At 46.6% G+C, this 12,654-nt stretch overlaps 3 protein-coding genes across 4 annotated transcripts in view; 2 read left to right on the top strand and 1 right to left on the bottom strand.

Annotated features, from left to right (window-relative positions):
• Positions 1-132: 132 nt before the first annotated feature.
• On the top strand, positions 133-3,733 carry FAM183A (family with sequence similarity 183 member A). The gene is made up of 4 exons (XM_037404516.1): positions 133-307; positions 1,334-1,393; positions 2,311-2,414; positions 3,445-3,733. Exons 1-4 carry the CDS (start codon positions 175-177, stop codon positions 3,508-3,510), a joined length of 363 nt encoding a protein of 120 aa, XP_037260413.1. The 5' UTR covers positions 133-174; the 3' UTR covers positions 3,511-3,733.
• Positions 3,734-3,966: 233 nt separating this feature from the next.
• On the bottom strand, positions 3,967-9,137 carry EBNA1BP2 (EBNA1 binding protein 2). Its single transcript, XM_037404392.1, has 9 exons — positions 8,937-9,137; positions 8,744-8,827; positions 7,734-7,891; positions 7,005-7,128; positions 5,622-5,711; positions 5,388-5,463; positions 5,047-5,137; positions 4,571-4,742; positions 3,967-4,232 (listed from the first exon to the last, which is right to left on the bottom strand). The coding sequence occupies exons 1-9, from the start codon at positions 9,135-9,137 to the stop codon at positions 4,182-4,184; spliced, it is 1,047 nt and encodes a 348-aa protein (XP_037260289.1). The 3' UTR covers positions 3,967-4,181.
• CFAP57 (cilia and flagella associated protein 57) overlaps positions 9,098-12,654 on the top strand; it is a 23,101-nt gene continuing 19,544 nt past the window's right edge. For both annotated transcript variants that reach the window (XM_037404716.1, XM_037404715.1), the window contains exons 1-4: positions 9,098-9,295; positions 9,388-9,704; positions 11,138-11,421; positions 11,606-11,789. In XM_037404716.1, the coding sequence (XP_037260613.1) occupies positions 9,136-9,295; positions 9,388-9,704; positions 11,138-11,421; positions 11,606-11,789 (945 nt within the window). In that variant the 5' untranslated portion in view covers positions 9,098-9,135. The remainder of the gene's footprint in view (positions 9,296-9,387; positions 9,705-11,137; positions 11,422-11,605; positions 11,790-12,654) is intronic.

Genomic DNA, 12,654 nt, shown 5'->3' with positions numbered 1-12,654 from the left:
CGTGCCGCCACCGCCAATCAGCACCAGGGGCTTTAAACCGGCGGCCAATAAGGAGGCGCGAAGGTAAACGGCCGAGGGGAGGGGCCGAAGCACCAGCCGAGCCAATCAGTAGCCTCGCGGAGGACCACGTGAGCCGTCGCCAGCCGACGGGACGCCGCGTATCTGGGCGGGGCCATGGCCGCCCGCGGCGGGCAGCGGGAGCCGCCGGACCCGGTGCGGCAGAACCAGCTCCTGTGCGAGCGGGTGCGGAAGGAGCGGCAGTGCCAGAGGCTGCGCACCCAGTACAGCGTGAACCCGCTCCACCGTGGTAAGGCGGTCCCACGGTCACGGAGAGCCGGCGCGAAGTCCCGCGCCACCGGGCTGGGGGCAGGCTCCGGGGGCTAGGCTCCGGGGCCGGCCGGTGTGAGGCTGCGGTGGGTCCCGCGGCACTCGGCTGACCGTCAGGGACAAGCACCCGCACTCGAGAGAGGGGTAGATCTAGAAGGAGCTACCGGTGGGCTTTTCGTTTGCCCAGGGATCCAGCCTGCACGCCCACAGAGCAAACGGCGGCAGGGCCAGCTCACCCACTCGGGTGGTGCCTTGGTAAAGGTGCAGAAGCGAGGCAGCTATTCAGGAACTAGAACTCCCAGGTCCTGAGCAAACAAACCCCTCAGAGCTAAGAAGGGTCCTTGGCAGCACAACGCTACACTGTGTTCCTTCAGCCCACCAATTCATGGTCATAGCGTATCATCATCTGTGCTGGCACAGATGGGTGGTGTGAATTGATTCACTCAGGTCTAGCTTTTACAATAAACCAAAAACAAACCAAAGGAAAATAATTTCCTGGAATTTGGCACTCTACAAGCCACCACTTGGGTGGGGTAGATCTTTGCTGTGGTGAACGCAGGCAGCACCCAGCGAAGGGCCTTTAGCATGTCTAACTCCCTTCCCTTTCTGGGAAGTTGCTGTTAGTCTGCACTCAGCTCATTTTGTTCTGTTCACGTGCAGTTCTTCCTTTACAACAGGGGTCCTCAAACTACGGCCCATGGGCCAGATACGGCCCCCCAGGGTCCTCAATTCGGCCCCCAGTATTTACAGAAACACACACACACACCCCGCCAGGGGTTGCGGGGGGAGGGGGAACCAAGCAGCTGCAGATGACTTGGTGCCACTTAATCTGCGTGCCAGCCCCCTGTTTAAAAAGTTTGAGGACCCCTGGTTTACAACTTAAGTGAAGCAACTGGGCCCAGACTGGGGAATAATTAGAAAGAACATTCACCAAAATAGATATCCTACACTTGGCTATGATGCTAAATTCACATTAAAGTAATTCACCTGCATCGTTTCTTTCCAGTTCACACTATCACCAAGAAGCCTATGTCTTGGCATGATAATATAGAAGAGCCAGCAGATGGTAAGAAATCTCTGAACAGCTTATGATAAGCTTAAGATAAGAAAATGACTAATAAGTAAGATTTTAAAAATCAAATTACTCTAAAAGATGACATAGGTGGAAATAGTCCTCTGACAATATAAGAAAGTTAAACTCATTCATGATTTTTTGATAAACATAAGGCGGGGGGGGGTTGACCTTTAGGCCCTTTCCCATTACTTTTCATTATCAGTACAAGCTTGCATTCATGCAGTTATGCTTTTATTTTTGTTTTTAGTTATCATACTATAAAATTCTGCTTGAGAACATAAACCTCTTTCGGGGGAAACCAAAAAAACAAAATAAAATCTAGAAATATGTTTTATATGTACACGTTGCCTGCCATTGCTGAGTCTACCTAACCACCATATATGGTAAATTGCTGAAATGGCTGCTGAGTCTTGCTTTAGAGCACTAATATCAGGAACCCTTACAGCAACTGCTCCCTTATTTCTAACATGCCAGTTTTGTCTAGAAACCATAATGGCTGGTTAGGGTTGGCCTACTCTAGTCAAGGATGGGGGGTGGGGTGGAGAAAACCAGAACAGGGTAAGGCAGCAGGTCTCCTGCAACTGAGAAAGATGAGAGCTAACATGGAGCACTGGTTGATACTAGATGTGATGTAAGATGCTGCAATACAGTAGACAGGGATGACAGAATTAACAGGACAGGACAGCCAGGCAAATCTTGAGACTTCCTCAGGATGAAAATTTGAGTACAAATGTCAACCTGCGTTCTCTTGTAAGATCGTTAACAGAAGCACAGAGGTTGCCTCCAGCCTTGGCTTTCTCACTATTGCTTGGACAGTGTGAAGACGTCCCATTCTAACACATATCCACAGGTGACTGGGTTTTAAACGTACTTTCTTTTACTTGTATTTGTGTCTCTTAAACCAACAGCTGCGTTTCTCAGTCTTATTCACCATGCAGCGCTGGAGCCAACAAAGAAATATTCAGAGCCACAAACTGAAAGCCAAGAAATTGGTTGGAACACACAACCTTTGGTGAGTAGGGTGCTTAAGGACCCAGCTCTTTGCATGGTTTAGACAGATTCAACCCATCACACTGAAAGATGTTCATGCAAGAAATAATTTGTGGCAAACATGGAAAACAGGAATGACTAGGGATTAGGAGAGCTGTTCATGGACAACAAGATTTTACAATTTACACCTAAAATGACTTCACATAACATAGGGTTGTGAACACAGAAACAGTAGACTTCTGAGAAACTTTTATGCAAAATACCTGCCATGACAGTTGACTCCAAGCCTACTGCCAAATGCTGCACACATAATCACGGCTGCTTATTAAAGCATTCAAGCCATGAGAAATGGCATAGTGAGCAATGTGAAGTGACATACTAAGCACTGTGAAAAGAAATGTAATGCTGTACAGTATCTTTCAAACAAACTGCAAGCAGAACCATAAAATCAATAATCAGTTAAGTATACCCGAGGCAGAATACACCAGTGAGGATTCATTTGAGGAAATGTGAATAAATAAGAGGAAAAGAAATCTTATTAAGAAGCTGAGACATCAATCGTATCTGACAAAGCAATAGCTGTGACAATGACTTTGTAGATTAGTGTTTTGAGAAAGGCAAATGAGGACCTCATTAATTTTGGTGTGTTACAAAGAAAAATGAGGCAAGAAAATAAGATGGTCTTCTGCAACTTTTCACATTACACTTCAGGTAAACTAGTTACTCAGGACAAGGCTAGAGACAGACATCCCAGCAGGGCTTTACACTGTTAGATACTGCTGTAGGATTAGACTATTTGTGTGTAGCGAAGTGAGTTACTTTTAGAGAGTCAGTACTCGTGATGCTGTTTCGTATGTTAAAGTTGGTTTTTTCCACCAAGTTCTACCATAACAAAGCAGTGAACAGTGTATTCTCAGATAAGTGGTACCCTATTCATTTGTGACTCAGGCATTTCTCAGCAGCAAGAACACCACACATCGCTCTTCTCAGAAGGGACTACTAATAGTAATTCTAGTAAAAGCACATGACTATTCATCATTTTTCTTTCCCAGATTCACGTGGACCGTACTGATTGCAGGCTCTACTTCCCACGCCGAAGAACTGACATCACTAAATAAATGGCTGCTACAGGGCACAGCGAGGAGCAGTCAGAACTGCAGTAGTAGTGGCAAAACCACACAACTTAGATAGAAGCAGTTAATGGTATCTCCTGTTAGGCCCTGCTTGTTATTAGGTAGACTTCTGGCAAGAGAAGATATTGAGAAAAGGGAAGAGAGAACCTCAATCTGTCCAGATTTTCAGCCTGACAATAGTTACAGAAATAAACCTGTTTATAAGATTGCTGCATTTGTCTCACTGCTGTTTCAAAACACATCTATATAAATAGTCTAAAAATCACTTTAACATCTTGACAGGCTCCAGACTTCTTATTCAGACATTGGCAATGTAACCCAGAACTCAAGTTCACCAAGTACCTGTCAACAGTAGCTGTGGAAAAAGCTGTCAGAATGAAGGGAACACAGAGTAGGCTCCAGCCACCGTTCATAAAACAGCTAAACATGAATTAGACATAATTCTGTGCAAACCATTTAATGTGTTCACACATCAAAGGTTTAAGTAGAAAACAATCCTTCAAGAAAACTGTAAGAAGAAATTAGTGATAAGGCACTAGTTTCCACTTGCCACTTGGAAGCATCCAGCCAGCTCCACAGTGAGCTGCTTGATGACAGCAGAAACACATATCGCAACACACAGAAACACAGGAACCCCACTGGGGAGCACAGTGCTCTTAGCGCGCTCGGCTCTTCATCTTCTGTCTTGCTCTCTTTCCAGGTCTCTTCTGCAAAAAAAGACAGATTATGATCTTTATTTTCATGTCCTCAATCTCTGTTCTAGCTCTACAGCTTGAGCAGGATACCCAGGAGAGGATATTTGTCAGTATCTCTGGACAGGGAGGTTTTGGGACACAGGTAGCAACAAATATTACTTGCTAACTTCCCCACTCATTTCCCTGCTGAGATACTGAACCACTGTCTTCAATTCCGTCCTCAACTGAATAAATGTTCAGCTCCCATCTCTTCCAGATGCTGGAAGCACACATCATATACTCAGCTCTCCCTCACAGACCAGGGCTGGCTTCCTAGCCAACCAGGATTGTTTGCATGCAATTTTACTTACATTGAGGGCTTTTTTTCCTCCTTTTCCTGCTTTTCCTGGGCCTTTGTTGTGAGCCACTTTTGACCGGAAGCTAGATACATCATTAAAACTCTCCTTTGTGTTCCACTTTGAGCCCTTCTTCTTCCCACCAAAACCAAACTTCTGATTCTTGTATCGTCTTTTGGCATTTGGTCTGAAAAACAACCAAACAGCATCATTGCCTATACTCCTTTTCTCACTAAGCTCTCAAGAAGGCATATGTATTTGCTGATGGACTCCCATCAGCCATCATAAACCTTTCTCTTCTTCTTGAAGAGGCAGAAATTAGCACATTTCAGTCTCCACTCCCTTTTGGCCATGGTTTTTCTCGTCTCTAGGGACAGAAAGCTACCTTGGACTTATTTTACATTAATCGGAACAGGTTGCTTGATCTACAAAATTATTCCCTAAAAGACTGAATCAGAGATTCTGCGTTGAAATATCTTTTCTAGTCTCACCCCTTCTTCATCCGTTGACTTGCGCCGCCTTTTTTATTCCCCTGAGATGATGTCTGCTCTTCATCTAGAAAATCCAGCTTGTCAGAGAGACCTGCAAGAACAAAGACATCATAGTTACCACCACAGAAAATACAAATTTTCAGTCTAAGCAAGAAATAGCAAGAAGTCACCCTCACTGAAGAACAGCTACTTGGGAGGATTTTCACTACCACTGCACAGCAGCAGCCTTTCAAGCTCAGTGCCCAGCATTACAGATTGACACCACACATCACGCTGCCTTACATTGCTCACACATGACTATTCCCATTACACATTTGCTCCCTTAGACAAGTTAACTTTACCTTTCTGGTATTTCTTGACTGCATTCAACATATTTTTTTTCTCCTTTTGTCTCCTCTGCAGAATCTCAGTTTGCACCTGAGATTAGAAGCAGAATGTTAGTGTTGTTCCTTGCACTGTTCTCTTTTTTTATTTATTTTTTTTAAGGTATCCCATCTTTTGCTGTCTTCCTTAAAACCAGCTAGATTGAAGACTAGAGAGATTCCATGTATTTTAGCTATGTAGTTCCTCCTCACCTTCTTGCCATATTTTCTCATTGCACGGAGCTGTTTTGCTTTCTCAGACCTTTCCATTGCTTCCTGTTTACTCTTAAGCTTCTGTCGAATCTTATTAGGGGATAGAAAAAACAATGTATCAGTAACACAAAAGAAAAGATGAGAATGTTATGATTGCTGTGTAGTCCTGTAATCAGTAATTATATGTGAACTATCAATGCGTCTAAAAAAACCAATCAATCAGATAATGCCTTATAAGGCATAATGTTTTTTCAGCTCAAGGCTTTAACAGTATTACAGAAACGCCTCAACTGATCTGTAGCCAAAATCTGGTTGTAAAGACAAAACTCACACAGGGACAAGACAAAGCCTTATAATGAGCTCTGATGGAACCACTAAACCCAGAGTATCTTGTCAGTCTAATCAGGTGTGTGTAGAAGACTTGATAGTTTCTTTCTTGTCACCATTAAAACTAAGGCACTGAAGAAGAGTCAACAAACCTTCCGTGCCATAGAACACATCTTTTTCATTCCTTCCTTGCTCACAAACATTTCTATAAGGATGCCACATTACAAGGGATTACAAAGATTTCAACATAGATCTTCTGGATGCAGTCTGTGACTCCAATAGGAGATAAAACCTGTTCTTCAAACAGTTCCCAGCAAAAGAAGGTAACAGTAATGTGCGGAATTAACTTAAGCCTCAGCACAAGCTAATTATTAATTTTCACCTTCTCTAGGAAGATTCTATCAGCCAACAAAAGTGACCAAATCATACATGAACCTCCAAATTAGACTCCAGCTCATGTTTGTTTAACTTACACAATATAGTCTTTTTCTTCCAAAACTAGAACAAAAAATAGGGTTCCGTTTTGAACAAACACCACAATCAAGACGCAAGTCCATTAAATTCTTGTGTCCTACACAAATCTGACTTACTACCGGCAACAGATTAATTCAGTAACACACAGTTTAAAATCACAGAGAACCAAAACACACTGACTATAAACAAAGGGTGAAACTTAAACAGGGAAAAAGGATCATGTTAATGCTACAGCTGACTGCAAGTCTTACGACAAAGAGCATGAACACAGCCAACCTTACAACCACTGTTACACATATGGAGAAGTCATCTCCATTTTTAATATTAAATAAATTCAGGACAGAATATAAATTGGCCTTTTCTACTTTATGTTCCAACCTGAAATCCCCACATTGCAATGAAATACCTACACAGGAAGAAATTTCCTGTCACTAACAAAATTTCAAAACACAAACATTGTCACAGGCATTTGTCAGAGAGATGAAGGTATATATTTGCACATCACACCTTCAAGTTAATCCCTAACACAAGCTAAAACCAACACATAACACAGGAAAGAAAGCCATTATTCACTGCACATACCTTCTGCATCTGTTGGTCTGATTTGGCCATCTCTGCAAAGTAATCATCCGGCCTTCTAGTAGGAATTTGGAGCTTATGCAGCCGCGGTAGGGCTTCCAGGACCGCTGCCTGAGCCTGCCGGTAACTAGGGAGACAGCGCAGCACCAGCTCTGTCACTGGGTACCGGGCATCTCACAGTGCTGACAGAAACTCTGCTCACATAAGAGTAGCTGATACTGGAATCTACACTGATCTAGAATTATATCAACATTCTATGCCCTACAGCATTCAGTGCTATTAAAAATAATTTAGGGCCAGTACAATATTAACCCTTTTATCTTGCACACATACATTTATCTAGTTTCCAGTTAATTTTATATGTTGGATTATAAAAGGCAAAGCAAAACATGAGAACTGTAATAATGCCAAAACAAATCCACAAAGAAAAATACATATCCTGTGTTAAATCCATAGCGCCACAACCAAGGAACTTTTAAAATAAACTTTTCAGCAAAGGATGGAAGTCTGCTGCGAGGAAGGAAATTACTTCCAGTCACAAGACAAGTTAAATATACCGAAATTAATTTGTAGCTACTCTGGAAAACATTCAGAGCCATCAAATATAAAATACATGGCCCCAAAGTGCCACAGTGACAGCCAGCGCGGCAGTCTGCAGCACACCTGTGGAACACAACTGACATGCAGCAGCATGCCGACACCCTACAAGAAGTCCTCCTTTTTGACACTTACAAGCTCATCTCTCTCTGGAAATCATTCTCAGGGTCAACAGCTTCTTTGTTAGAAGCACTCTGTGAGGTGGGGTCCACAACCTGGCCCAAAGTGACGTCCAGCCTCTCCACCCACTCCAGCTGCTGCCTGAATTCGGACAGGCACTGCTTCAGGCCGTTCTGTGAAGGAAGCACAGCTCTGCACAGCACCGCACAGACACCACCACCCCCACCACACACAATGCTGCAATCGCTGCATGAACCTCTGCTCTAGTGTGTAAAGAAACTAGCTTTTAGCGTAGGTCGGCTGTGTCCTTGGGGCCAGCTATTGTTTAGGCTTTGTAACTCTTGTATGTAGCTACTAATCGCCCAAGGAAGCATTATTTTAGTCAAGGAATAAGTTAAGAGGGAGTCTGCAGCAGAAAAACCAGGCCAAGCTGGTTCTGTGGTTCGTGAAGGTGTCAAGCTGGGGATATGTGCAGGAACTTAGGGGGAGTCGTGAGACAAACAACGGGATGAAGCGGAGCGAAGAGGCAGTACCGACCACCAGACCGACCACCAGACCGTCAAGACGACCACCTAAGGGGCGTAACTGCGCAGGCGTAAAAGGACATAATAGTAATGAAGGTCCCGAGAAGACTCATACATATGCAGAGAAATCCTGGAAATATCATGAATATGAATAGCTGTGTGATATAAAATGGGACCCGCGAAACTGCTCGGCACCCACGTTAGGTGGGGCGACGCCCCGTGCACCCGGTGCCGCCACAAGTAACGCCTGCTGCTTAATGCTACACCGGCCTGAAGGAGTTTTATTCCCGATTTTCGGTGACGCCAAGGCCGGCGGGGCTGAACACCCAGGCTGCGCCCCCAAGGCCGCTGGGTGACGCCCCAAACCACGGCAGCAGCGCGGGGACCCCGGAGGCCCGACCCGGCCCTGCCCCGATGGCCCCGGCCCCGCCGCTACGGGACGCGGGTCCCGGCCCGGGGCTCCCGCCCGGCCCCGGGAAGGCGCCGCCCCGCCCCGCTCACCACGTCGTTGCGCCGCTTGGGCCTCTCCTCCAGCACCACGTTGAGCCCCGGCTTCAGCGCGCCCCGCGAGAAGGCCTCCTGCAGCTGTGGGGAGGGCACGGTCAGCCCAGCCGCCGGCGGGGGCACCGGGAGAGTCCACCCCGCGGCTACCGGGAGCAGGCCGCGCCGCCCGGCCCCGCCACCGCCGCCTCACCTCCGAGTCTGAGAGCGAGGAGTCGTCCGAGTCCGAGTCGGAGCCGGAGCCAGAGCCGGAGAGGGAGCCGCGCCGCGCCATGCTGCTGCTGCTGCTGCTGCTGCTGCTGCCGCTTCCGGCCGCCTGCGCGCGCCGCCGCCGCCGCTTCCGGGGGCGCCGGGGACGCGGTTGCCACGGCAGCGGCGGCGGCAGCAGCAACATGGCGGCGGCGGTGGCGGCGCAGCCCGTGGCCGTTTTCGGCTGCCGACCGGGGGTCGCCGGCGGCGTCTGCTTCTTGGAGGAGCAGGTCGTGCTGCACGCGGCGGGGGCGGGCTGCCTCCGCGTCCACCTCGAGCAGAAATGGCACAAGTTCATCCCAGGTGGCCCCGGTCCCGACCCCGGCCCCGACCCCGACCCCGGTCCCGGCCCCGGCCCCCCTCCCGGCCCGCCCTGACCCCGCTCCTCCCCGCAGGCACTGAGAAGAGCCGCGGCGTGCTGGCGCTGGCCGTCAGCCCCAACCGGCGGTACCTGGCCCTCTCGGAGGCGGTGGCGGAGCAGCCGGTCATGACGATCTACGAGCTGTCGTCGGTGCCGGCGCGGCGGCGGCGGACGCTGGCCGCGGCCGAGCTGCCGGCGCGGGAGGCGGTGTCCCTGGCCTTCTCCCCCGACGGCCGGTACCTGGCGGCCGCCACGGCCCCCCCCGACGGGCACCTCACCTACTGGCTGTGGGAGAAGCAGCGGCTGATGGCGGCGGCCCGCGTGGAGGCCCCGGGCGGTGGCGTCTGCCAGGTAGCGGCCGCAGCCCCCGGGCTCCACAGCCCCCGGGCTCCACGGCCACCGTGCGGGCCCCTTCGGCCCCCCGGCCTTGCCGGGGCGCGGGCTGCACACGCCTGCCTGCAAAGCTGGGCTGGGCCGGCGTCTCTGCAGCTTTTAACGTTTCAATTCAGAGTTGACTGGTAGTTGACTGGTTCTTTGGGACCCTGTCGCGCTATTTCAGATGGATGAAAGAACCAAACGGTTCAATGAGTGCCGGGTGCCAGGTAGCACGTAAGCTCGGCCTGCAAGATATGTGCACAGTTTTCCAGAGGAAGAGAGGGAGGAGAGGGCTCCCCGCTGTAGATTTTATGTAGTTTCTGTGGCTTTTCTTGGCGTCTGCTGTTGGCCTTCCTCAGCAATAGGACGCTGGGCTAAATAAATTTTTGCTTTGACCATAATGGACATTATCTTATGTCTGTGTCTCATATATCACATGAGATTCTTTTAAGAGATCTATGGTATAAGGCCAGTACAAGTGGCCAGAGTGGCCAGTGAGTGTGCAATGTGTCCCTGCAGAAATACTCTTTAAATATATTAGCTGTGCTCGGTAGTGTAACACAGCTTGGAAGCTCTCAGCGTGCTCATGTACCTTTTCCTTCCTGCAGTCTGTTCTGTGTGCAGATCAGAGGAGTAGCTCAGGAAGAGTAGCAAGGAGCAGGCTGATGGCACTCAAAGAATTCCTGCATCCTGCTTTGGGTGCCCTTTTTTAGTATCTTTCTTGCAGGAAGGTAAAAGGCTTCCAGTACATGGGTTGGTTGGACCCTAGCTGCTGTTTTTTTCTGGGGAACAGCTACAAGCAGAGGTTGTGTGAACTACTGACCTCATGAGCTCAATTCCTAAATAGAGGAGAGTGACTGTAAAGATAACTGCTGTCTAAAGTCCCGTTGAGCATGAAAAATAAGGTGTAACTACCCCTGCTGTCCTTCATACTGGGTCTTGAGATGGCTATTCTACTGTTTTCACCAACACCTAATTATGTGAATTAATATGTATAATGGGCAAGGTTCATCTGAAATACAGAGTTTATTCCTGGCACTTAAGAATGAATGATGCCACTTTTCAGGAAGCTTCCTACTGGAAAAATTAATTTTGTCATTTAATCCTGAAGGGCAGAGACAACTTTCTCTTCAGTATTGCCTTGTGATTCAGATAGTGTCTTAGCTTAATAGAGTTAATGTATTTTGTAGCATTGTGTAAAATTGATATACACAGTCTTGGAAAGGGAAAAACTGCAATATGTAGTTATGATGGTTATTTCTTAGTCTATTCTGTATTCCTATATATTTCTATGAACCTTCTTCCCTTGTTTGTTTTCCTGTATTTGGTATTGAAAGTCTTCGGAACAGATATTTGCTTATTTGTGAACATACTTGTATAAAATAATTTATGTCTCTCTTGTACCGTAGGTGAGCTTTAGTCCGCAAGACAACGCACAGGTTTGTATCACTGGAAATGGCTTTTTTAAACTTTTTAAGTACAGTGAAGGAACTTTGAAGCAGATGAATTTACAAAAGGGAAAGCCACAAAACTACTTGTGCCATGCCTGGCTGTGTGAGGACAAAGTTATATGTGGCACTGATGCAGGCAAACTTACCTTGTTTAAAACTGGAGAGCTGCACTGGGAGACAAGTGTACAGTACAAAAAACCACCCAGGGAGCTAGAAGAAGATACAACAGAAGAATATGAGAGGTAAATCTGTTAAATACTATTACTAATAGTTTCTTGCTTGTGCATGCAGATTGGTTACAGGCCACTCACTTATTTCCTTCTTGTCCAGTTTATGAATGCATTCTAGTATTTCAGTTGCTGATGATGAGCATTTTTTGTTTTGTCCTTTATTGGTCTTAAGTCTTTGTGCATTTCCTGCTTGCAGTTCTTCTGATATCTCTTGTGGGCTGTCCTCTGAAGATAATGGTTCACAACAGGATTCTTTGCCTCAAATATCTGCACTTGCAGCTTATTCCAAGGGCTTTGCATGTTCATCTAGCCCAGGGGTTGTTCTTCTGTTTGAGAAGGCCAAGGAAAAGGAAGCCTACAAGGAGAGTCAAGAAATCTGGGTAGGGAGAAAAAAGCTTTTACAAGTAATTATGCAGGAGAGGCCTGTATAGAGGCGTGGAGGTGCTTCTGAATCAGATAATAATAATCATTTTAGCATATCTCTAAATTACATTCTAAGCATTAGCTAACTGTGCTGGTGTTATTGAAAGGAAGGGAGTTGCCAGAGGTCACACTGAAAGTCAGTGACAGACGTCCTTTTGCAAGGTAGCTCTGCATGTAAAATGTACTTTGAGACTGCCAAACTTCAGGAAACCTTTAAGAAACTTTTATTTATGGAGACTTTTGAAGCTAAGGAGTAGTCTACATCAGTTTTGAAGAACTAGGCTGCTTGGCTTTTTTCCAAGGCAAAGCTCTTCTCCCCTCAGATATTTATTGTAGCTGCCATGAGAACTGTACATTCTTAAGTAATCTAGTAAGATTTCTAACCCTTCTATAGTGAGCTGTATGTATTGACTTACTGCATTTTTTAGATAAGAACATTTAACTGTGATGACCTGGTCAAGCCTTCATACTGTGGGCCTAAAAGGTCAGATCTTCCCTGTGCACAAGACCCTGTAATAAGACCATTATCAGCCTGAATGATACGCTGCAAAGAACTGTTATTCTGAGATCACGATCTTCAGGCAGTTTTCATTCTGACACTTGCTAGGGTTTTTTCTCAATACTTTTCTGCTACCATTTTCATTTTTGTTTAGCGCAGTACTTAAGATTACTGCTGAAATGTCCTCTGATACTTTTTTCAGCTGTAATGCTATAGGTACAGTTAGGTTATTTTGTCCTCTATTCCCTGCCTTGCAATAGTTATGTATTACTAAATATCCAAGTTGTCTTACTGATATTATGTATATGCTTATTAGACTAGCA

This window comes from Falco rusticolus, chromosome 11 (genome assembly GCF_015220075.1).
Source record: "Falco rusticolus isolate bFalRus1 chromosome 11, bFalRus1.pri, whole genome shotgun sequence".
NCBI lineage: Eukaryota > Metazoa > Chordata > Aves > Falconiformes > Falconidae > Falco > Falco rusticolus.
The sequence above is the reverse complement of the archived record's forward strand: the minus strand, read 5'-3'. Positions and strand labels throughout refer to the sequence as shown.

Excerpts from the sequence above, each read along its gene's own strand:
- FAM183A (XM_037404516.1), top strand. The coding sequence starts at position 175 with ATGGCCGCCCGCGGCGGGCAGCGGGAGCCGCCGGACCCGGTGCGGCAG. Across the intron at positions 308-1,333 it reads CGTGAACCCGCTCCACCGTG|TTCACACTATCACCAAGAAG; the intron begins GTAAGGCGGTCC and ends GTTTCTTTCCAG. Across the intron at positions 1,394-2,310 it reads TATAGAAGAGCCAGCAGATG|CTGCGTTTCTCAGTCTTATT; the intron begins GTAAGAAATCTC and ends TTAAACCAACAG.
- EBNA1BP2 (XM_037404392.1), bottom strand. The coding sequence starts at position 9,137 with ATGTTGCTGCTGCCGCCGCCGCTGCCGTGGCAACCGCGTCCCCGGCGC. Across the intron at positions 8,828-8,936 it reads CCTCGCTCTCAGACTCGGAG|CTGCAGGAGGCCTTCTCGCG; the intron begins GTGAGGCGGCGG and ends CCCTCCCCACAG. Across the intron at positions 7,129-7,733 it reads TTCCAGAGAGAGATGAGCTT|TTACCGGCAGGCTCAGGCAG; the intron begins GTAAGTGTCAAA and ends CTGTCTCCCTAG.